Source organism: Akanthomyces muscarius, chromosome 1, assembly GCF_028009165.1.
Source record: "Akanthomyces muscarius strain Ve6 chromosome 1, whole genome shotgun sequence".
NCBI lineage: Eukaryota > Fungi > Ascomycota > Sordariomycetes > Hypocreales > Cordycipitaceae > Akanthomyces > Akanthomyces muscarius.
Window position 1 is genome coordinate 6,237,102 of NC_079241.1, and position 21,802 is coordinate 6,258,903.

The window sequence follows — 21,802 nt, forward strand, 5'->3', positions numbered from 1 at the left end:
TTGTAATTTTATCAGTACCACAAACCATACAGCACACCAACCAGAAGAAAAAGGAGAAGCTGGCTGTGACGTGACAGCAGCAGTGTCTTAGTATCACCCGAGGTTGCATGGGCAGGGCAGGGTATGTCCCTTATATAGATTCAGCATTTTTTTGGTCTCTCCGGGCTGGGCACCTTCTGCCGGCAGATCAGCAGTCAGGTTGAACACGGGGTGAAAAGAAAAACATCAATGTACGAGGTGCAGATGTCATTGTATACTACAGGTGTATTAAGAAATGATTGTTCAAGACAGCTACATAGGTCATGCGTCCAAATCTGTGACATTAGCTATTGGGGGAACTCGCTGCCGTCTAATTGCGATACGATCGCCTGCCAGATCGTCTACCTCCAATGAGACAACGCTCACAGTTGGGGTCCGTGACGCACTGGAAGTAACTGTATACTTAATTAGCGCGAATATCAAAGTACTGTCGAGATACGTACGCATTGCTGCTTTTGTCGGCGATCTTTGAACAGTCACACCAGGCAGCGCATGACGGGGTTGGCTGTGGCGCTGGCTTGGTGGTCGAATTCTGGCAGCTCGTTGCAGTAGGCTCCGGGATCGGGTCGGGCAATGGCGGGAATGGGATCCCGCAACCAGCACACTCGGGCTGCTGAAGACAAGCCTCGTACCTACGTTGGAGAGGTAAGCAACAGTAGATCGCATGTACAAATGGCATTCACTCACGCGTCAGTATCTCCGTACTTTGGCTCACAATCGCAGTAGGATGGGCACAATGGAGGAGCTGTTGAGGTAGGGGCTGTGCTTTCAGTCACATTTGCAGTCGTCTGTGTGGCAATACTCGAAGTTGTGGTCTTGTATGAAGGAGACTGTGTGAGAGTCGTTCTAGCTGTCGGGTCCTCCGTCGTCTGTGTGGCGAGAATAGAAGTTGTGGTCTTGTATGTAGGAGTCTGTATGAGAGTCGTTCTAGCAGTCGGGCTCTCCGCCACAGTCATTGTGTAGGCTGAAACCACCGTGACTGCAGTTAAATCCGTTACTGTGGCAGTAGGAGGAGGCACGACGGCAGTCTTGGTAGTCCCATCATATGTAAGCGTGTAGGTGCCTGGAGCTAGTGTCTCAAGTTCGTAAATTGAAGACGTTGAGGGTACAGGCGTGATGTCCGGTGAAGTGCACGCGGCGCAGTTGGAGTTTGAAATGCACTGGAAATACCTGGACTTGCAGTCAGCAACATGACTTCTAATCCAAGTTCGCAGCAACAAGCCTACATACTCATCGCTATCTTTGTTTTTAAATCGAGAGCAATCACATTCGCCGTACGACACGCAGGCCACAGAGTCGTGACCGGTTCCGCTTGTCTGACCTGGTGGCTTGCAAACAACCTTACTGACGCACTGCGCATATCTAAAAGTTGAGAAGATAGTGTCAGGTTTGGCCATTCTTGGGCTGTTGTCGTGATGAACTTACCCGCCCTCTGCATCTGGGTGATCGAGACACCACTCGATGGCCAGTTGGGCAAATTCTGCAGCCACGACTCCATGAGAATATAGCAGCGCTGATGCCAGAAGAGTTAGAGAGTATTGATGCATTTTAAAGGTAAATAGGAAATCTGTAAATGAAATAGGATAAGCTGGGCCGTGTGTTGTCGCGAAAGCCAGATGCTGTGCTGTATGCTTCAGGACAAAAGCCTCGGGATGGTACTGGGTTTTATATGTAAGATCAGGAAAAAATCTGGCATCGTTATTTACAAAGTCTCTTGTACTTCAGCAACACGTGGCTATGGCTTGCACCTGCAGTGTTCCTCGGCCGCCGCATGACGCCTTCCTCGCATTCGCTTGCGAGGGTAAGACAGAAGCCAGCAATGGTACATCGCTGCGAATCCGGCAATGATGACCCTATCGTCACAGTATCTGGCGCCACTCGCGAGAAAGCCCGCTGACTGCAAGCAGGAACAAACGTGCCTCACCAGAAACATGGCTACGCTACCGAGCATGTGGCACTTGACCGGGGAACAGTAGAAACAATCGTTCACGTTGCACTACTCTCAACTGAAGGAGTAACTTACCCAGCTCATTGAACATGTACTTTGACGTCTAGCTGAGAACAATTAGGCCTGGGATTTGTATCACTTTTCTGCGCCGGCTTTCAAGGTGCATTGCCAGGAAAGTTTCCCGAGACTTATTCAGACTGCTTCTGCGATGATTCGGCAGAAAGAACTCTTCGGTACTAGGGCAATGATATGTTGTTGATGCTGAATACCCGAAGGCGTTGCTTTCTGTGTGCAAGCTTACACTAAATGATCACATAACACAGCAATGCAATCTTGATTTATAGCAACAGTTGGATGTTTGGCAACAGAGTGAGCTGCCTACGGCACACCATACAGCTGAATGGAGTTTGCCAAGGATACCATTATGACGCATATGTTTGCCTTCGGGGCTTCGATTGCAGCTTCCTTGGTCAATATTCGCATACATATGCATATTCTGGATGGTCGGTCAAGGGCAGGTCGTCGCCTGTGAGTAATTCGCCGAATGCTCGCCAGGGGATCAATTAATGGTTTTTTCCAATTATTCTATATGATCAGGTATGTGTAACTTTTTTAATCCACTTCATTGGCCCGATTTGGGCATGCTCTTCTCTCGTGTCTTGTCATCGTTTGTCGGTTTGCGCTGCATTTTGGCCTTCGCCTCCAGCCACAAAGCGATAAGCTGTTTCCGCGCCCAATTCTCGGCAATTGCGTAGTAGCCATCAACATCTACACCAGCTGCGCCCAAAGTTGTGGCCGCGAAGTAGGAAATAGTGCATGCAACAGTTCCAATGATTAGGAAGTGAGTGAGCCACCAAAAGTGTTGCGAACCAAGCGGGCAATCAAGATATTCATGCTCCCACTCCCAGGTGTCAAAGTTAAACCACATGCTCAAGAGACCGGCATTGCCGCCAAAGTCGCCCATCATGCTACGCACAGTGATTTCTCGGCGTCCTGGCAGGCCGGGACGAGAAGGGTAGTTCATCATTTCGGCATCCTTCCACAAAACTGTTTCCCAAGATCTTTCAAAAGAGTTTGTCCCGTTTGTCTGGTTCATAAAATGATACGTGTCACAGCCTTCGTGGTCATGCCCGTTCATGACCATACCTTTGCGTCCCAGACCGTTGGCAGCCGCATTCGTGTCTCCGCTAACGCCGAATATGCCTTCTAGCAAGCCCTTACTGGCATCAGCGCTCAGTAAGTATTGCTCTTTCAGACCGCCGCCATCAGCTTGGCTGTGGAAGTCAAAGAATGGAGCATCAACACAGATGCCAGCAGGCTTGTACATGGGAATGTGTGTGAGAATGAGGGTAAAATGTCCTTCGAACTCTACAGCAGATGACGTTCCAATGACGTTATTGATAAACTTGTAGGTCTCGTCCTGCAGCGGGACAGATTTCGCGGGCGTGTCCAGGTTCATATCGTTTAGGACGACAATACGGAGTTCGGGTGCTAATCGCTTCGAGTCTGGGTTCGTTTGTTCGTTGATGATGGTCGCATTATACTCGGGATTGGTAACGGGAAGCTCGAATCGCAGTTCGTAATTAGCTTTTCCAAAGATGCGCTCGAATCTTTCGAGGCGCTCCTCGGTCAAGTCTCCAGCATAACCAATGTCGTGATTGCCAGCGACGTTGATGATGCGCTTCTTCCAAATGTCTTCCTCTGGCGATCCATTGAGGAACCCGGTGAGGTTATATTCTTGGGCCGGGAACACGGCCACATCGTCCGGAACGCGCTCTCCGCCCTTGAATGTCCTGTTCCAGAAACGGTTGCCTCGTCTTTCGAACTCGTCATCCTCAATCCATTGACTGCCAAGCAGGTCACCGAGAACGCTGACATGTGTTGGCTGCGTCCACCAATGCAAAGTCCTGTAAATGTGGGCGAGGTAAAAGTCGTTGCCGAAAAGGTCGAAAAGCTTGCGCGCGGATTCGAAAATGTTGGGAATGTCGTCGAAGAAAACGTCGACGAGATCGTGCATGGACCATCGAATGCGCTCTTTGAGAGACTGGTGCCACGTTTGAAAGGTCAGCTGCTTGAAGAGCAGAGGAACATGAGGCATGAATCCCGCGTATGCGAGGGGAATCGAGGTGTCGCCTTCGAGCTGCGGGTCGCCGAGGGCTAGTAACCGAAAGGGAGCCTGCTTCGTGGGGATGTTGGCCAATGAATGCTCGTCAGCAAAGGGCCAATGGAGCTTCTTTGTGTCCTCAAACGCTTCGGTGGCATTTCGCGACGGCAGCGGGAACGCGCATTGTCCGAAGAAGGGGTAAAGGTATAGGTAAATCGAACAAGCCAGCGTCAAGGGCACCAGGAGACCCAGGCCATTACGCAACCTCGACGCGACTAACATGTAGCCGGCTGCATGTATGAGTGAGCGCAAATATGGTCAGCACAGCTGCCCTGGTTGAAGAAGCAAAATTGCTGTTTGCAAAGGAAAGTATAAAGTTGGTTGTGGAATAGCTGTAGGAAGGGAAAGGGGGTTTGCATGTGAGGGCATCGCCGCTATCGATTGCCAAACTCCGGCTTAGTCATGACACGCGACCTCGGTTCTTCACAAACTGTCCGCAGTGCGTGTTGTATTGCATGCCATTTTTCCCATCCCTCTCGAAACTACGTCGGCTATTATTCTCAAGCCTTCTTTCCTAAATTTGGTGTCAAGATCGCGTGTCTGTATAGTCGTAGAAAGACTGGGGTCTCCTGGTCGCGTCACGCGCCAATCGGATGTGCCACGTTCCAAATCGGGGACCCTTGAGCTTACCCTGTACTGGAATCTGTACATGTTCGGTAGCTTTTTTAGACGGAGACGGTGGATTCATAGATTATGGCCATGTGCTATGAAACTGAACAGTTCATCGGATGGGATTTGGTGACTGGAAGGCAGTTGCTAAATCATTTTGCGGTCAATACTGCCACAGTGCAAGTTGGTACACAGGGAGCAGGAGTATGGTGCTGAAGGTTCCAGACGCATCCTCCACTCTACCACGGAGGCCAACGGCGCGTAATTTTACGCCAATTACTACAAATCAGCCATAATATAAACTCGCTACACATATCTCAACACACGGCGGCCCCTCGATGCACTCACGATACAGAGTGGGCGGTTGTTGTGATGTAGAAGCTCGCATTATCCGCAGACAGGGCTAGAACTGCAAAAGGCATCGCATTGAAAACTTTCCAGAAGATACGATCGGAGAGGCATCCGCCATGACAGGGTTTTGGACAGTACGATGCCTGTTGTGGCGAGTTGACCAGTGTGTGGGTGACGGATGGCTGTGCTGGCAGCTGACCAACTGACCAACTGACCAGACTCGGGCAACGTCAGACACGCCACCCTTGAGCCGTCATCGGAGGCTGCTCCGCGGCACGGGAAATTACCACCAGAAAATTCGTAAATTCGTAGCTAGTTTGTCTATTTCTACCACATTGTTTCCGAGTGAGACTATATTAGCTCCTGCTCGTACACTCCCTCGTCTTCCTCAGGCCATTCCACCTGAAAGACGACGTCATCCGGGTCGTCGCTTTCGTCTATCAGCATGAAAGCAATGACACTGTTGTGCTTCAGACCGCATTTTGTCGGCGTGAAAGCCTCATCTGATCCAACATTCAAGCGTTTCCAGCCTTGGGAGGGATCGTCGTGCTTGTTCAAAAGGCCATAGACAAACCTGGGCTGTGAGGGGATGTCCGTAGTCGTGGGTGGCTCGATACTGGTAGTCAGCCCGCCCGGATAGCGATCGCGTAGAAGATCCGCGAGTTCAGTACTAATGTCTGAAAAGGGAGCCTGCGATTCGACAAAGAGGTAGATTGTATGCACCCCATGTCTGAAGCGCACAGAGAGGTGCGAGTCGTCTATCTCAGTCTTTTCATGCCTGCCGTATTAGCGGGAACTAGTGGAGGGGTGTGCGCATTGCCAAAGGCTGGGGGCCTACGTACCATGCTGTGCCAAATGAACGGGAGAGTGATTAGAAAATTGGCTGCTGGGCTCGGGAGAGACAAATGGCAACTTTTTAATGCTGATATCGTCGGTTCACGCCACGCAGATGCATCTGTGCTGTGAGGAGCCTTTGGCCCGCGTTAATTGGTGACACGAAATCACGTGCTCCCGCGCAGAACTCCATGCTGTGCAAAGCTCTGGCAGTCCAGACCATTTGCACAGGCACCGAGGACAACGAAATAAAGTAGCACAGCAATTGACTCTGACTACGGCAAGTTTTACGAGACAAGCTTAATCTTGTGCAGCGGCCGATCCCTGCTTCAATCAGGGGTGAGTCCTGTGATACCCGGACTTCGCCTAGAGATAAGCTCGCTGACGTGTCCGACCCTGCCGTCGCAGGGTTTTTCAGCCAAGCAGCTTTCATCAAGGATTCTGAGTGAAGGAAGCGAGGGCGTTTGAGACACGGCTCCGGTACCGCTCTGCGGCAGCAGCTCGCGGGAGTGGAGGAAGCGAACAAGGCCGCTCACCGACCCGGAAAAGGGGAAACCAGCAGATCAAAAAGCACATGGTCTGTGAGAAGCAGGAAAGAGAACATGGGAATAATGGCAGCCGATACATCGACTAGGAACGATGCATTTGCATCGCTGTCCCGAGATGGGCAGCCAGCGCAGAAGACGATGGCAACGCCAACACCGCCAGAGCTGCTGCCTGCGTCGTCGGACGCAATGCGCCTATCTATGCTCGCACCAACACGACTGCTGCTCGGATCTCTAGCGTCGACCATGATTGGATTCATGCTGGGGGGATTTCAGGGAGGGCAGATGGCCCAACTACGATTCAGGGCGGAGCACGCGCACAAGATGCCAGACACGACGACAGGCTGGTACTTTTACCACAAGACGAAAAACTACCATGCGATGCAAGGCGGCATCCGCGAGGGATTTCGGATGGGCGCGAAGACGGGGTTCTGGAGCTTTGCGGCCCTCAGCCTGGAGACGACGGTTGACCGCATGCGCGGATGCAGCGACATGCTGTCGACGATAGTGGCGACGGTGTCAGTGGCCGGCATGTTCTCATTAACACGTAAGCGATTCTTTTCTTGGCGTGTGCTCGTCGTGAGTGGCAGCACGGGTTTCCCCTTCTTTCTGCACATCTCATTCCCTTTTCTGTCGTTACACTGCCCCTCTTTCCCCCGTTGCCACGAAAATCTCATTTCTTGTCATGTGTGGCCAATCTTACACGACGAAAAAAACCCAAGCGTCTGCCTTTCCGTGATGCGGGGGCTGCATCTTTGCTGGTACAAAGCAAAAAAAAAAAAAAACACCCCCGGTGATTTGCCGTGGACGGGAGCAAGCGAGGACACATTGAAATGAACAGATTGGCTAACACTTGCTTGTTTGGCATTAGATCGATTCTCGCTGTCAGCAGCAGCGCGCACCGCACGTTACGGGCTGTTGTTTGGGATTATGTACGGGGGTGTGCAAGATGCGTCCGCGCTAGCTCGTGGGCGACCGGTTGGCTACGTCCAAGCCATCCGACGTCGATTGACCCCTGGGTAGGCAATGCGTGGGCTTAGCTTGGGGGTGTGTGTCGGACAAGTCCTCCGACCCGGGCAGAGCCGGGGGCTCCGAGAAAGGACTCCGACGGTGCAGCCACGCAGACAACCGCAGCCAACCACCGGGGGCTGGGCTGAGGGTGGTCTGCAAGGGCCAGTCGGCGCCCCCCATCCGAGATCCTCATCGCCTGTATCGGCGCGGTTGGTTCCCAAAACAGATGCTTTCTGGCACCTGCTGCATGCTTCGTACGCCTAGCGGCCCCCGTTTTCAAGTCACCTGGCCCAGGACGTCGGAAAGCAAAGGCAAAAGTCCTAAACTCCAAGCCCGGATTTCACGATAGTTTGTTTTTCGCTGCTGGCTTCACTGAGAGGACACCCCCCCTTTTTTTTCTCTTTCGCACCACCTTTCCTCCCCGGTCGCGTCGGGCGAAATTTCTGCCCTCGGCAACATTGCTGGCAACCGAAGCGACTCTCCATATTATATTCTGGCAATTCTTTGCCTATGGTGTACATTACACTGTATCATAAATTACTGCTTTCCATGTACAAAATAGGCACTTGATTCCGCATTTCTTTGGCCGTCTTGTTATCGGTCGCTATAAAGTGAATTTGCTGCAAAATGCATGCCTAGGCCAGGCGGAACTGTAACCGATCCCACCGGAATTGCGAGCTGCCGCTTTTGTCTCGAGTGATTGTACCACGTCGCAAGCAAGGTTATTGTGGCTGTTGCTTGTTACGAGAGTTTAGGTAACGCGAATGGCCTGACAGGAGGAAAACAGCCCCCTCCCCCCTGCCACCTTCCAGACCGTGTGTGCTGTTCACGATGGCTGCGCCTGGAAGCTACTAGTGGACGCCGCCGTTGCGCTTTCAAATTACGAGTGCCATAACAAAGCTCAGTGGCGCTGCAGAAAGAGAAAATTCCTGACTTGGGTGGCTGCAGCCATCAAAACACGACTTCCAGAACAGCAGAAAGAGCAGATGGCAACAGAGTAGGAAAGGAGGAGAGTAAAAAAAAACAAAGTGAAACCGTTATCTGAACTCCGCGTTCCTCGGCTTCGACTGAGCTTAAACTTTTTCTTAATTTTACCCCGTACTCTCTCTTTGTGCAGTTTGCGGCGACAGAGTTGCGTTACCGCCTTGGCCAAAGCACCCCTGCCGTGAGACATTGATTTTGTTTGAAGCTGCCCGTGCAACCCGTGTACCAGCAAAGGCAGGGCAAGGGGGGAAAAGAAAGCTAACCACTTTGTGTGCGGGAGACAGAGGGGCGTGGTGTAACGATGGCACGACGAGGGCTGGTGGTTGCGTGGCTGCATTTCATGGGTTGGGGAAATGAGACAACAGATGCCAGATGGACACAGCTATCTGCCGTTATCAGGGCCGAAGCACCAATAAAAAGACAGACTTTGATGCCATAGTGACGACAATGATGCTGGCCAGGGTTTGCCACCACCAATCGTGGTGCTGATCCCAATGCCAGTGTTACCAAGATTGCTTCCCGTCCCGGCAGGGGGGGGGGGCCATCGATAAGTCGCGCTGACGTTTGGAGATAACGAAGAGCAGGATGCTATCGAGACCGTGTCAAAAACGCTTTCCTGCCAAGAAGGACTCGGACGCCGGCGGTGGGTGACATTCTACGATAGAGAGCGCGAGACCGGCAGCCCACCCGCCGAAACCCACACCCTCTCGACATTGCGCCGTGGGCCCCAAAGATGCCGTATCGGAGGTGTTCCAGCACCACAGCAGGAAAGCCCTTTAAATAAATTGCGGCAGTCCAAAGGGCTCGGAGACCCATTGCGACGGTTACACGCGGGACGGCCAATGATAAGCTTCCCGCGACCTCCAAGTCATTGCCTCGTCATGCATTTTTTTTTAAAACCCCCTCTCAAAGGAATTGACGTCTCAGAGGAGGATAACTATCCATCCTTACGGGAACAAAAGCCTGGAAGATTACTTTGCCTTTCCACGGACGGTGGTGGTGGTGTGATGACGGACTACAAAAAAAGTCCGTAGGGGGAAAGACAAGAACACTAATTACAAACCACAACATAGCCGCGAAAAAAAACGTTCCGCGTGATGTATGCCCAGGCGTTCCAAAGTTCTAGCCCGCCCGGTCAGCTCCACACGCCACTTTACCCCCCAGGTCGGACGCAATCAATCTCACACCCCCCCTGCCCTTTTTTCCTTGTCCTTTGGTTCCGTTCTGTCGAGGATATCTGATAGGGAACCGAAAAGCCGAAGGGCCATTTCCTCTGACACATATTACTCCCCCCCGGACGCCGGAGCTAGGCCACCGGCCACGTACTACCCACGGCGTTGTCGGAATCCTGGGGGATGCATTATCTTGAATCCTGGCTAGGGCTTCCAAGACTGAGATTGACTATCTGAATCATCTTGCGGAGTTGCCAGGGTCATTTATGCTTTCTGTGCACCGTGGTCGTGGCGTAGATGACAGAAAGGCAAACACGGGGTGGCGCCAGAGCCAACAAGAGATGCCGAGAAAAAAAAAGGATGGCGTGTTGTCTGCGAGCAGCGAACGTGTGCGTGTATGTGTCTGCTTTGTAAAACTGGGTAAAATTGGTAATGGTAATACTGGCCAAAAAATGAATCCAATGTCCGCGGTCACGATGCCGGTTTTCGCTGGGGCCGATAATGGGGAACCTGATGTCCGTCTTCTCTGGTCGGGTCGCACGTCCGCGCCTCGTTCGCGCTCGCTCTTAGTCGGCGCCTGCCTGCCTCCCAGCCAAGAAAAGCCCACACGCCCCCCCGGGGCGGAGGGCTATCGTGAGTCGTACACCACAACCAAATAATATAAGAAACAAATAGCCCTTCCCTCCCACCATTGTTCCCAGCCCTCCTTCTTCTTTTTTTCTTCATCATCGACACCTTATTCCCCAAAGTTGCTTGTGCCTGAGCTAAGATCTCATCTCAAGCCCGATTCGCCACCAACAACAAACTCACCCTGCAAGTCATCTTCGGACCACCTTTCCGCTATACCAAGAGCGTCGACAACAACTCTTCGTAATCCACCACAACGAAAAAGAGGTGCTCGCTTGAGTCTCATAACCAAATCGAACTCACCCTTTTCAAAACCCAAACCAAACACAGAGTACAATGCACTCCGCCCCTGCACGAGGGCTGGTTCGCCTGCCCGTGCACCGGGCCCTTCCCGTCATCGTCTCCTCCATTGGAGTTTCGACGCCATCATGCGTCGGCTTCAATGAGAAGAACCGCTTCCCGGCTGCTATCCAGCGCCGTTCCATCCACAACTCCGAGCGCATGGCCATCAGCTCCTCGGACCGCCGCACCAACACTCTTGCTGAGCTGCCCACCGTCGATCCTACCACTCAACCACCCAGCTCCGAGCCCAAGAGCGCGCCTCTGTCGGTTCTGCCACTGTCCATGATTGTCCGCTCCCTTCTCACCACCGTCGTCTCTTCTTCTCCCGTCCTCCTACCTCCTTCGCTCCGCATCATGTCTGTCCTTGCCAACACTCGCAACCCCATCCTCAACCCTGACAAGAACCCTCTTCTCCGCTTCTTCCTCAAGAAGACCTTCTACGCCCAGTTCTGTGCTGGCGAGAGCCCCGCCGAAGTTCAGGCCACCATTTCCCGCCTCAAGAACATTGGCTTCAGCGGCGTCATCCTTGGCTACGCCAAGGAAGTCGTGCTGACTCAGGACCAGGCCGTTGCCGTTGCCGCCGAGGACCAAGGAAAGGAGACTGCTGCCGATATTGCCAACGAGATTGAGCCCTGGGCTCACGGCACCCTCGAGACTGTCGCCCTCGCCGAGCCTGGTGACTATGTCGCCCTCAAGTTCACGGGCGCTGGCCGCCTTGCCCTCTACCAGCTTTCGCAGAATAACGAGCCTTCCCCTTACCTGTACAAGTCCATTGACGCCATCTGCGCTCTTGCCCACCAGCGCGGTGTCCGTCTTCTGTTTGACGCTGAGCAGGACGCTCTTCAGGATGGCATCGACAGCTGGACCATGACCTTTGCTCGCAAGTACAACACCTCTCCCGAGACTGCCACCGTCTATGGCACATACCAGGCATACAAGAAGAAGACTCCTGCCGTCATCGCTCGCCACTTGGCCGAGGCCAAGGAGGGCGGCTTCAGCCTTGGTGTCAAGCTGGTCCGTGGTGCCTACCTCAACTCTGACCCCCGCCACTGCTTCTGGGAGACGCAGCAGGGCACCGATGACTGCTACAACGGTATTGCTGCTGGTATCCTCACCCGCCACTGGGGTCCTATGGTCGAGGGCAAGGGTAAATTCCCCAACGCCCACGTGGTCCTTGCTACCCACAACGCCGAGTCTGTTCGCCGTGCCCGCGCCATCTGCGATGCTGGCGGTGCCAAGTCGGGCATTGCTTTTGCTCAGCTTCAGGGCATGGCTGATGAGGTCAGCTGCGAGCTTGTCGAGGCCGGCCACGCCAACAAGTCCTCTGACCTTCCCGTCTTCAAGTACCTCGTCTGGGGAACCACTGGCGAGTGTATGAAGTACCTCCTGCGCCGTGCAAACGAGAACAAGGACGCCGTTGGCCGCACCCGCAGCGGTCGTGATGCCATGTGGTCCGAACTCGTTCGCCGCTGCAAGACTGCTGTCGGTTTTGCTTAAATGATACCAAAGGGGCGCTGCTGATGATTTCATTTTGTTCTTTGCATACACACTGCCCATTAATGTCTAGTGTTGCATATCATAGCGTTGTTTTTTTGGCTTTCACTATGTTTTTTTGGAGTTTGGCTATCTGGAACGGAAAATAGATAGAAATTAGCTCCCATATATCCACGGATATAGATGATGAATGAAGAAAGAAACAATAATTACTTATACCGCTGCTACCGATGCTTGTGAAGACGTTTCTATATCCCTCTCAATGCCATGGACCCGAGAACCAAGCCTTCTATTTGCTGCGTCTTGGCTTGCGTGTTGTCGAGAGCATCTAGCCAGTTGATGCCGTTGAGCTTGTAGTATTTCCGGACCTTGGCCATGTCCGTGCAGGCAGCGATGTTTTCATCCGTGACTGGCAGGTAGCTGGCCTTTACATTTTCATGCAGGTGTTTGGCTATTGATTCCGTGGTGGCTGGCTGTGGCTGCGCTTCCGTTGGAAATGTGACTTTGGCGACGAGAAGGTCTTTGGTTGTGGGAGAGATGCCAAAGCGGCGATAAGCATCCGCAATCTATGCTGGGTTAGCAGGTCGCAACAGACAGTTTAGCGAGAGTCATAGTTCCTTACATTTTTAGATGTGCTCAGAGATGCGACCGTTTCGGAGTGAACGTTTGGCGTTTGCAGTGCGCCATTAACGGTCGCGTTGGCAGCTTTGAAGATCGCAGAGAGAAGCTGTAATCTCGAAACGACCTTGGCAAATTAAGGGGATTAGCATAAATAAAGAAAATGAGTGATAGAAAAACCCGATGGAGAGTGTCAGAGGTCAGACATACAACGGAGGCATCAATAAAGGCATATTCAAAGTCGGTGTTGCGCGCCAACAGCTGCTCGTGCAGGAATGCGGCGTTTTCTACGTCGCGGAAGAGGGCGATGTGAAGGGTGTAGGTGTCGGGCAGATGCTCGAGCTTGACGACTTCGAGATCCATGGTGAGAATTTTTTGCGAGCAACGCAAGTTCTGCTTATGAGCGCGCGCGTGGGCTGGGCAGAAAAGTGACTCTGGAGGACTATGAAGTCATGCTATCGATACGGTGATGAGGGGCAAAATTTCCCCTCGGTGCTGCAAGTAGGAAGGCACTGGGACAGTTGCATCGCGGGGCTCTACAGTGGGGTCCAGGGACTTTATCAAGTGCAAGCCTGGTAGGTAGATGTCCTTGGCAAAGCAAGTCTGGCGTCTAGAAAATTCAAGTAAGATCCAGCCGAATTGGAATAGAAATGATAAAGAGATGAAAATTTCTCCCTGATTTTTAAGTCGTGGTCTCGCACGTGGTAGCGCCGTTGCCGACGGAACTGCGCGACTTCTGCCACCGACGAAGCTTCCTATGTCCATCGTAGACCGTTGGAGTTCGGGCCTTGATGATGATGATGTAAAAGAGAAAACGGAGAAAGCAGAAAAAAGATTATCTGGGGAATCATAGCAATTCTGCTCAATGTGCTTCTGGAAATGCCGCACAATTTTGCTCTCCTACCCCTTTGTGGAATTGGTGGTTGTCTTGGTCAATGACACCTACATTATGTACAAGATAGTCAATACCACCGGATGATGCCGCCTTGCCCGGCGATTGTAGAGGAGATAAGAAATGTGACAGGGTAATCTCTCTCTCTATCTCGCAACTCTAAGAAGCACATTCATAGCCAATGTACGACTCAAAAACGAGGGGTGGCAATCTCGGACGTGGCGAGATAAGATGATGGGGAGCTTCTATAAGACGAACACTGGGCGTATCTTTAGCATCGTGATAGGGTACGGTGACTCTGATTAATTAGGATCATAATAGTAATGACGTATTGATTGTGAGGCAATATACTCATCGTTGGTAGTATTTGGGCACCAAATACAAGTACCTGAGATCGCGCCCACTAAGACAGCAACTAGGCAAAGTCCGCCGCCAGTCTCTAGATAGCTTCATCGGACCATGAACTCTAAGGATAACTCTAATGGACACTTAAACAAGCCAATGTCGTCAACGATTGTTCTTCTAGCGGTCATGCCGCGCAGTTTGACTGAAACGCCTATCCACCACCACGTGCGAACAAGGCTGAAGCCCAGGAACAGATAGCCAGAATGTGCAGATGCAATCCAAAACAGGAATTCGGACAGATGGGTTGACAAGAAAGAGAAGAAATTCATCTGGCCAATGCTAGCAATGCCAGAGAGTCATACTTTACTTGGTCATTGCGTAGAGCCGCGAGTGTTGACTTGCGACTCATTGGTAGATGTTAGCAGTACTGACATGCGTTTGCCCAAATATCTAAAATATCTAGAGATACCATTTGCGACCAAAAACAGAAGCCAAGATACAATTTCAGACGTTTCCTGCGGTACGGAAGGCCCGTCGGCGGAAACCCTCGTTTCCAGCCTCTTTGATAACTCGCGCCAGTGCCGAACGACGCCACAGGGGAGACCGGCCGATCCATCGCGGTTATCGACTCGGATAACGCTAGGTAACTGATCCGTCAACGTTGGACACATGGAAGGCGCTGGCCTGGTCAATAATAGCATCTTACGGAGTACGCGCTGGGATTGAGACGTGAAGGCATTGTGTTGGGGCCCCAGCTGCGATAAAGGACGATAAGGATCGTCGCGCTCCCCGCGTGGGATGGGATGGCCGGGCGATGATGGCACGAAGCAATGCACCGAGTCAAAACATATGGGTATATATACCGAGCTCAAGATTGAAATTGTTGGAATGTTGGTTCGCAACGTTGATAATGACAAGACATCGTATGATTGCATCTACGATACATCAAGCTTTCGCTCAACGTCTGACCCATTTCCTCGCATTCAGGTGAGTCTTGCCCGCTCGCACAGCCCTGTGGGAACGATCGGCTGGTTCCTTGGAGCCGGAAACAAGCAATCGTCGAGTCGTTTCAGGGCGCAGCAGATCATCACGGGCATTGCATCGTTGAATCGGATTTCTTGACGTTTCTGGTATCTGACGCAGCAGTTCCTCAATGATTGGCACCAGGACTCAAGCTCTGAATCGAAGCTAACCACAGCCTGTTGCAGAGAAAAGTTTATGCTCCTCGAAGCCCACGCGGCGATAGCTATTAGCTCCAGCAACTGAACAGCCTTCATTGGGGCGCTTCCTCGTCACCTGTCTGGTGCCAGCCCCTCCCCCCCCAGATACAGCGGTCCACCACCTGGAGCTAGACCGATTCTCGAGCCTCTAGCGCAAGTTCTAGGCGGTCTTACAGACGGCTTCTAGGCGATTTTCGGTCGTCCTCAGCGGGTCATCTGCCCATTTACAGCGCCATTTCCAGGTGCTGCCTCGTGTGGCGGCCCCCGTACAGCAACCCCCCCCGCAAAGTGCCCACAAAGGCACCGCCGCCATGGATTTAGACTTGGATGTCGCTCTTGACCTTGACCCTCGCCCCGGCGTTGGCCCGGGCGGCTCAGGCTCAGGCTCAGGCTTCGCAGCGTCAACGATTCAGCCAAACGGCTGCCACAGCCTCGTCGTTTCCAACGCCCCCAAGAGGCCGTCGCTCGCTGTCGATTCTTCGCTCGTTCAACAGCTCGTCTGGCCGTCCAACCTGAATCCCTTTGCGAACCCCCGCCATTCGATCGACGTCACTGCAACCACCACCGACGCCTCCTCCTATCAGCCTGTGCTGCGACCTTGTGCGCCGCCTGGTCTCACCCTCGACGTCAGCGCCGCTGCGCTCCTGTCCTCCCCAGACTCGATTGCCTCCTCGGCCGCCAGCGCGGCCTCGTCGCACTTTAACCTCGGGCCCTGCTTCAGCGCGAGGGGCTCTGTGAGCTCTGCGCTGACCTCTCCCGCCTCTGCTGGCAGCGGCATCTCGCCAGGTTCCTGCGCCCGACCCAGAACGCAGAAGTCCAGCATGTCTGGCCGCGCATCGGCCAAACGGCCAGTTGAGCGCGGGGGAAGCAGCGGCGAGGATAGCCCTGCGCAGTCTGCAGCTGGAAGCCAGAGTGGTGCCAAACCAAAGGTCGCTCGTGTAGAGCGACCGACAGAGGACTTTTCGTCGGTGGTCAAGAACCGCCTGCAATCTTATACACGCACCGGCCAGGCTTGCGACAGATGCAAGGTACGTCGCCGCTGCGGGCCATGGCAGCTTGCGCTGCATCCCGTGCCACCAACTCTTTTCATGCGCTAATCATTGTCTTTATAGGTTCGAAAGATTCGATGCGATGCCCTCCCCGAAGGCTGCTCTCATTGCATAAATCTAAACCTCGACTGCTACGTCACCGACAGAGTCTCTGGCCGCACTGAACGCCGCGGCTACATGCAAGAGCTTGAACGAGATAAAAATGGCATGGTCTCCCACATTCGGCAGCTTGAGAAACTCTTGCTAGAGAACGGAGTCCAAGTCCGACCCTGGGTAGAAGAAAAGCTGGACTCTGATGCCGATGCCGAAACCTCAGAGGCGCTCCCCAAAGAGTCTCCGACGTCCGACTGGGCGCAGGTAGGATGTCTCTGGGTAAAGAACTATGCAAAAAAGCCTTCCTACTCTCCACGATTCCCGCGCAGCAAACTGGAAAGCCGTTCAGAGTCCAAAGGAACGGTTGCGGGCCGCGCCGTTGCGCCGCTCAATTCGATGCGCGGCACCAAACTCACCTTTCTCGGCACCACGATTGACACAAGCTCATTCCCGATGCCAGATGTTGATGAGCCCGAAGACCCCACCGATACAACGCCTTTATACAACAAGTCTTCGCATGCCTTTCTTCAGACCACAGCAGGCGTCAATCCTCCCGTCCAGGTCGAGCTTCCGTCGCGGCAAGAAGCTTTCACGTACGCGGACTGGTACTTCATGACAATGGGTGCATTCATTCCTGTTCTGCATCAGCCTACTTTCATGGCATTGCTTGCGCGTGTATATGATGAGCCGGACTTTCATCCGACGGCCGCGCAGATTGCGCAGGTCCACATGGTATTTGCGACGATCCTATTTCAATATGGCGTTCGAAACTGGCAGCAAGCTGACCAGCGCTATCATCTCAACGATCTCTCCAACAAGCACTTTCACTTTGCTGTATCCAAATGGCATCATTTGCTGCTGTCGAGGGATCTGGAGGCTGTGCAGGCTTTGGCCCTGATTGCATCTCACGTTCGGCAGTTCCCTAAGCTCGGGTGCGGATCTATTGTTGCGCATGCGGTGCTACAGCGCGCAATAGACTTCAACCTGCATCGAAATCTTCAGCAAAAGGGCGAGAAGACCAACCTCACCAACGAGATGCGCAAAAGGGTGTGGTGGAGCATTCTAATGACCGTCGTCTCCATTACTGGCCGTCGAGGGTATCCTGTTCCCATTGCCGTCGAGGAAATCGACGCCGAGTTTCCAGAGCCGATTGCAGATGAGTTACTCGCCGAAGAAGGCATTGATACGTCACGCACTATCCCCTGTCCCTTTGAAGCTGCCATCGCTGGATTCAAGATCACACCGATTTTCATGGAAGTCTTTTCCAACATCCACAGCGTTCGAGGCGATCCTGACAGCTATGTCTCTGTTGTTGAAGCCCTGGAGGAGCAGCTTCAGCAATGGGAGTCTGATTTGCCCGATTCGCTCAAGCTCTCCGAAGATGCCACTGTGGATATACAAATGCTAGCGCCTTTGTTCATGCGCACGTACGTGCTGGAAGTCCGTCTGTCGCTTCGCCACCCCGGCGTGGCCATGACAACAGAGAAACAGATCATTGCAGACAATACCCGCATTTGTTCAGAGACTGGTCGAGAATTCCTGCATGTTGCGCAAAAGATCCAGCAGCTCAAATGCTTGGATACGACTTGGTACACAGTCTCGTTTGCCTCTGCATGCATATTTGCCATGTTGGTTGCACAATGGGAAAAGCGCTTCGAGACCACAGAAGACGAATTCGTTTCCTTGCAAAAAGACATGGCTAGCTGGATGTCCATCTTGGAAGACATTGGTGCAATTCTTGGTACGTATTGTTTGACCTACTCCCCTACTCTCTCAGAATGCAGCTAACACCCCTCGCTAGATGCCAAAACGAGCATTGCAGATGAAATTCGCCGAATCATGGAGCGAACACTGAGCTGGATCCGACATGACATGGATCACAAAGAAAACGACACGAAACAGACGGCAGCGAAACCAATTTCTGGCAAAGGCAAGCCGTTGCCCAAGTCTCAGCCAAAGGGCCGCCGTCGTTCAGACTCTCTTCCTCGGAAGCAATCACGGAAGCCAAGCCAGCCACAAAATGAAGAGAACTCCCATGCGACTCCAAAGGCTACCCATCAAGTTCTGCCACAGGCAGTGGCTCAAGCGCCAGTTGTCACTCAAGCACCAGCTGGGGAGCTTGTGAGCCCCACGGACGCAGATGCACCAAGCAAGGGCTATTATTCCGAGCAACCAATGGCAGCGCAGCAGAACTACCAATCCATGGCGTATACCGCCGCTCAACCGCAAAGTATGAGCTCCACTGACTACCAAGCCGATGCATCGATGCTGTACCACAACCCAGCCGCGAATGTTGCGTCGATAGCGGACTCAGTATCCGAAAACCCTCTGATTGCGTTTGCCTCCCAGGCGACTCAACATATGCCGACGAACAACGAGGCCATGTACATATGGAATGGCCGCGGAAATACCTGGCAAGATTGGACGACCGCCATCGCAGACACGAACGATCGGTACAGCGCGAATGCTCTGCTAACATTGGGCGGCGGCGCAATGCACCACCAAGGCGATCAGCCGCTGGACTCATCCTTCATCATCAACCAGGGCAACTCTTTGGGGCAGCAGGGCGGCGGTATGCACCAGGCGGCTCAGCCTGGGCAAACGTGGCCAATCATGATGTTTGACAACAACAACTCGGCAACGTCGGGATAGAATCCCGAGGACGACTGCGATAATGGCCTGATGCTGCTCGGCAATAATAGCGGCACTTTGAGGGCCAGCAATCTGTATGATACTCGAATGATGGTAGAGATGGGTTGGACATGGGATAATTGGCGCGCATGGGCTATGAAAGCGGGCGAAATTCTTGGTCTTGAATTCGCGATTCGGAATTATGGATGGCGCATTTGATTTTTGACGAAAGGATACAATGGGATTCAAATAGATACCACTACTTATAATGTACAGGATAGATAACATATCAACGATGAGTTTAAGATAATAGCATTAAAACTGTTGGCAGTTGAGTACAATGTACATGATAAATACTACATCGACAACCGACTTTGAGACATGCATTACAGCTATTGACAGTTGGCCTCCTATGAGCTTTTTTTTTGGAAGTGACCTTCGATGTTATGAAAGTGAATCAGAGGACGGAAGGTTGCTGATGTGCCAACTTATGCGTGCGGTACATCCGTGGACGATAGTCTCCATCCTGCACAGCTTGCAGGACATGGCCAAATACTTTCAAGAGAGACATGCAGGCATCATTTTTACAGCTGCCCCGCAAGCCAATAAAACGAACGTCGTTGATAATGCAAATCTGAACCCATGCAGTTCAGCTGAGCTCCTGCTGCGTGGCGTCACATTACGTGGCACCCTAGCCGGGCTAATTGGCCAGTTTGCCAGCATCCCCTCCGCAAGCTGATCATCGTAAGTGGTGCCCGGGAAGGGCCGTCCAAGATGTACATTTGTTGTCTCCCACAGTTGCCGCGCACTAATGCAGGCAGACCCTCAGCAGCAGCAGCTGCGGGTGCCAGAGGGGAGGTAGGAGGGTCATTCCGCATCCCGGTATATACGCGAGAGGGTAGAGGGGAGGAGAGGTAAAGAGAAGCGCTACAAAGGCGGTACTGGCGAGCGAGGTTTGTCTCGGGTTTCTGCATACAGAGCCGGCAATGCACCTGAATACGACGATGCAGGTATACAGTTATATGGAGCGGCACCCGCCGCTGCAGAAGCAACATATCATGAGGAGAGTGAGTGGTGGCCGACTTCTACAACGCTCACCTTTTTCTACACTACAGATTACACAGCTTCAGTTCGTTTAAAGGCGAAATCAACACAGCATGGCGCAGCCGATCCCGCAGCCTAGAGGCATACCGCTCCTGGGCAACCTCTTTGACGTAAAGCCCAGCAACACATGGACGTCGCTCAAGACGCTCGCCGAGACGCACGGCGAGATTTTCCAGATCAAGGTCTTTGGTCAGACGATTGTCTTTGTCGCGGGCGCGGCGCTGGCCGAGGAGATTTGCGACGAGAAGCGCTTCCGCAAGTACGTCGGCGGGCCCGTTGTCGAGATCCGCGCCGCCGTGCACGACTCGCTCTTCACGGCCTACGACGGCGAGGCCAGCTGGGGCGTCGCGCACCGCATCATCGCGCCGCACCTCGCGCCGGACGCGATGCCGCGGTGGCACGCCGAGATTTGCGCCACGGCGCAGGAGATGGTCGACGGCTGGGGGACGACGACGACGACCATTTCCCCGTTTGACCAGTTCGCGCGGCTGGACCTCGAGACGACGACGCTGACGCTATTCGGCAAGAAGCTGGGCGCGCTGACGGGCCCGCCGCACCCGATGCTGCAGGCCATGGAGGACGCGACCGCCGAGGCAGTGATGCGGCCAACGCGGCCGGCGGTTGTCAACTCGCTCCTGTACGGGCGCAAGTTCAGAAACGCCATCCGCGTGATGCGCGCGTGGGCTGCCGACGTCGTGCAGCACAGAAAGGACCACCCGACTGACCGCCAGGACATCCTCGCCGCGCTGCTGACAGGCAGGGACCCCGAGACCGGCAAGGGGCTGACCGAGTCGCAGGTCGTCGACGAGGTCGTCACCATGCCCATCGGCAGCAGCACGGCGCCGTGCTTGCTCACCTTTGCCCTCTACTGCCTCCTGCGCAACCCCGCCGTCGTCACCAAGGCGCGCGAGGAAATCGCCGCCGTCGTGGGGGCTAGCGGATCGCTCGAGCACGCGCACATTGCCAAGCTCGAGTACGTCGGCGCCATCATCCACGAGTCGCTGCGACTGTCCTTTGCGGCGCCGGGCTTCAACATTGAGCCCATCCCGTCGGCGGACAAGGCGCCGGTGCTGCTCGCGGGCGGCAAGTACCAGGTCGCGCACGACCAGGCCATGATCATCGTCATGGCGGGCGTCAACCGCGACCCGTCCGTGTTCGAGGACCCTCTCGCGTTCAAGCCCGAGCGGATGCTGGGCGACGCCTTTGCACGGCTGCCGCCCGGCGCCAAGAAGTGGTTCGGCAACGGCAAGAGGGAGTGCATCGGTAAGGCGTACGCGTGGCACTGGAGCGTCCTGGTCCTGGCCATGATGCTGCAAAAGATGGACTTTGAGGCGGCGGACAAGCGCTACGTCCTGGAGAGGGATGGCTGGTTCAACTACCGGCCGGTTGGGTTCAAGGTCAAGGTCAAGGCCAGAGCTTGAAGCTTGGGTGGGTCGCCAGACATGTCCAGAGTTCAGTATTGAGAGAAGCGTAATACCAACGGCCACAAATTGAATGCAATAGTATTTAGGAAGATGGTGAGAAGATCTGGCTTTGTTTAACCAAATACAATTTAATTAATGTCCTAAATTCTTGCGCTGTAAAATGAAACAATGTTGTCTTGTACTCCGACCACCTCGTGCTGCCTTGCGGTTCAGCCGAGATTCTTCCGCCAGCTACCCAGCCTAATTTATCCCCGTCGCGGCGCAGAGCAAACGTCGCACGCAGCATTCATCGCTAAAAACCCGAAT

General features: G+C 53.5%; 9 protein-coding genes across 11 annotated transcripts; 4 read left to right on the plus strand and 5 right to left on the minus strand.

Annotated features, from left to right (window-relative positions):
• Positions 1–300: 300 nt before the first annotated feature.
• On the minus strand, positions 301–1,586 carry LMH87_007115 (uncharacterized protein; the record flags this gene model as incomplete). Of its 2 annotated transcripts, XM_056192152.1 has the most annotated exons (7): positions 301–314; positions 406–434; positions 483–671; positions 727–1,209; positions 1,266–1,279; positions 1,389–1,401; positions 1,465–1,586. In XM_056192152.1, 7 exons carry the CDS (start codon positions 1,584–1,586, stop codon positions 301–303), a joined length of 864 nt encoding a protein of 287 aa, XP_056060399.1. The 2 variants fall into 2 exon arrangements, with proteins under 2 accessions (XP_056060399.1, XP_056060398.1); XM_056192151.1 differs by having other exon boundaries at positions 1,270–1,401.
• Positions 1,587–2,609: 1,023 nt separating this feature from the next.
• On the minus strand, positions 2,610–4,373 carry LMH87_007116 (uncharacterized protein; the record flags this gene model as incomplete). Its single annotated transcript, XM_056192153.1, has 1 exon — positions 2,610–4,373. The coding sequence occupies one exon, from the start codon at positions 4,371–4,373 to the stop codon at positions 2,610–2,612; it is 1,764 nt and encodes a 587-aa protein (XP_056060400.1).
• Positions 4,374–5,462: 1,089 nt separating this feature from the next.
• Positions 5,463–5,956, minus strand: LMH87_007117 (uncharacterized protein; the record flags this gene model as incomplete). Its single annotated transcript, XM_056192154.1, has 2 exons — positions 5,463–5,879; positions 5,954–5,956. 2 exons carry the CDS (start codon positions 5,954–5,956, stop codon positions 5,463–5,465), a joined length of 420 nt encoding a protein of 139 aa, XP_056060401.1.
• A 591-nt stretch (positions 5,957–6,547) lies between these two features.
• On the plus strand, positions 6,548–7,513 carry LMH87_007118 (uncharacterized protein; the record flags this gene model as incomplete). The annotated part of the gene is made up of 2 exons (XM_056192155.1): positions 6,548–7,037; positions 7,362–7,513. The coding sequence occupies 2 exons, from the start codon at positions 6,548–6,550 to the stop codon at positions 7,511–7,513; spliced, it is 642 nt and encodes a 213-aa protein (XP_056060402.1).
• A 3,107-nt stretch (positions 7,514–10,620) lies between these two features.
• On the plus strand, positions 10,621–12,123 carry LMH87_007119 (uncharacterized protein; the record flags this gene model as incomplete). Of its 2 annotated transcripts, XM_056192156.1 has the most annotated exons (2): positions 10,621–11,302; positions 11,356–11,369. In XM_056192156.1, the coding sequence occupies 2 exons, from the start codon at positions 10,621–10,623 to the stop codon at positions 11,367–11,369; spliced, it is 696 nt and encodes a 231-aa protein (XP_056060403.1). The 2 variants fall into 2 exon arrangements, with proteins under 2 accessions (XP_056060403.1, XP_056060404.1); XM_056192157.1 differs by having other exon boundaries at positions 10,621–12,123.
• Positions 12,124–12,368: 245 nt separating this feature from the next.
• LMH87_007120 (uncharacterized protein) lies at positions 12,369–13,101 on the minus strand (the record flags this gene model as incomplete). Its single annotated transcript, XM_056192158.1, has 3 exons — positions 12,369–12,686; positions 12,743–12,865; positions 12,949–13,101. The coding sequence occupies 3 exons, from the start codon at positions 13,099–13,101 to the stop codon at positions 12,369–12,371; spliced, it is 594 nt and encodes a 197-aa protein (XP_056060405.1).
• Positions 13,102–14,346: 1,245 nt separating this feature from the next.
• On the minus strand, positions 14,347–14,714 carry LMH87_007121 (uncharacterized protein; the record flags this gene model as incomplete). The annotated part of the gene is made up of 2 exons (XM_056192160.1): positions 14,347–14,622; positions 14,682–14,714. 2 exons carry the CDS (start codon positions 14,712–14,714, stop codon positions 14,347–14,349), a joined length of 309 nt encoding a protein of 102 aa, XP_056060406.1.
• A 792-nt stretch (positions 14,715–15,506) lies between these two features.
• Positions 15,507–18,989, plus strand: LMH87_007122 (uncharacterized protein; the record flags this gene model as incomplete). Its single annotated transcript, XM_056192161.1, has 3 exons — positions 15,507–16,223; positions 16,308–18,078; positions 18,139–18,989. The coding sequence occupies 3 exons, from the start codon at positions 15,507–15,509 to the stop codon at positions 18,987–18,989; spliced, it is 3,339 nt and encodes a 1,112-aa protein (XP_056060407.1).
• A 1,136-nt stretch (positions 18,990–20,125) lies between these two features.
• On the plus strand, positions 20,126–21,493 carry LMH87_007123 (uncharacterized protein; the record flags this gene model as incomplete). Its single annotated transcript, XM_056192162.1, has 1 exon — positions 20,126–21,493. The coding sequence occupies one exon, from the start codon at positions 20,126–20,128 to the stop codon at positions 21,491–21,493; it is 1,368 nt and encodes a 455-aa protein (XP_056060408.1).
• Positions 21,494–21,802: the final 309 nt, after the last annotated feature.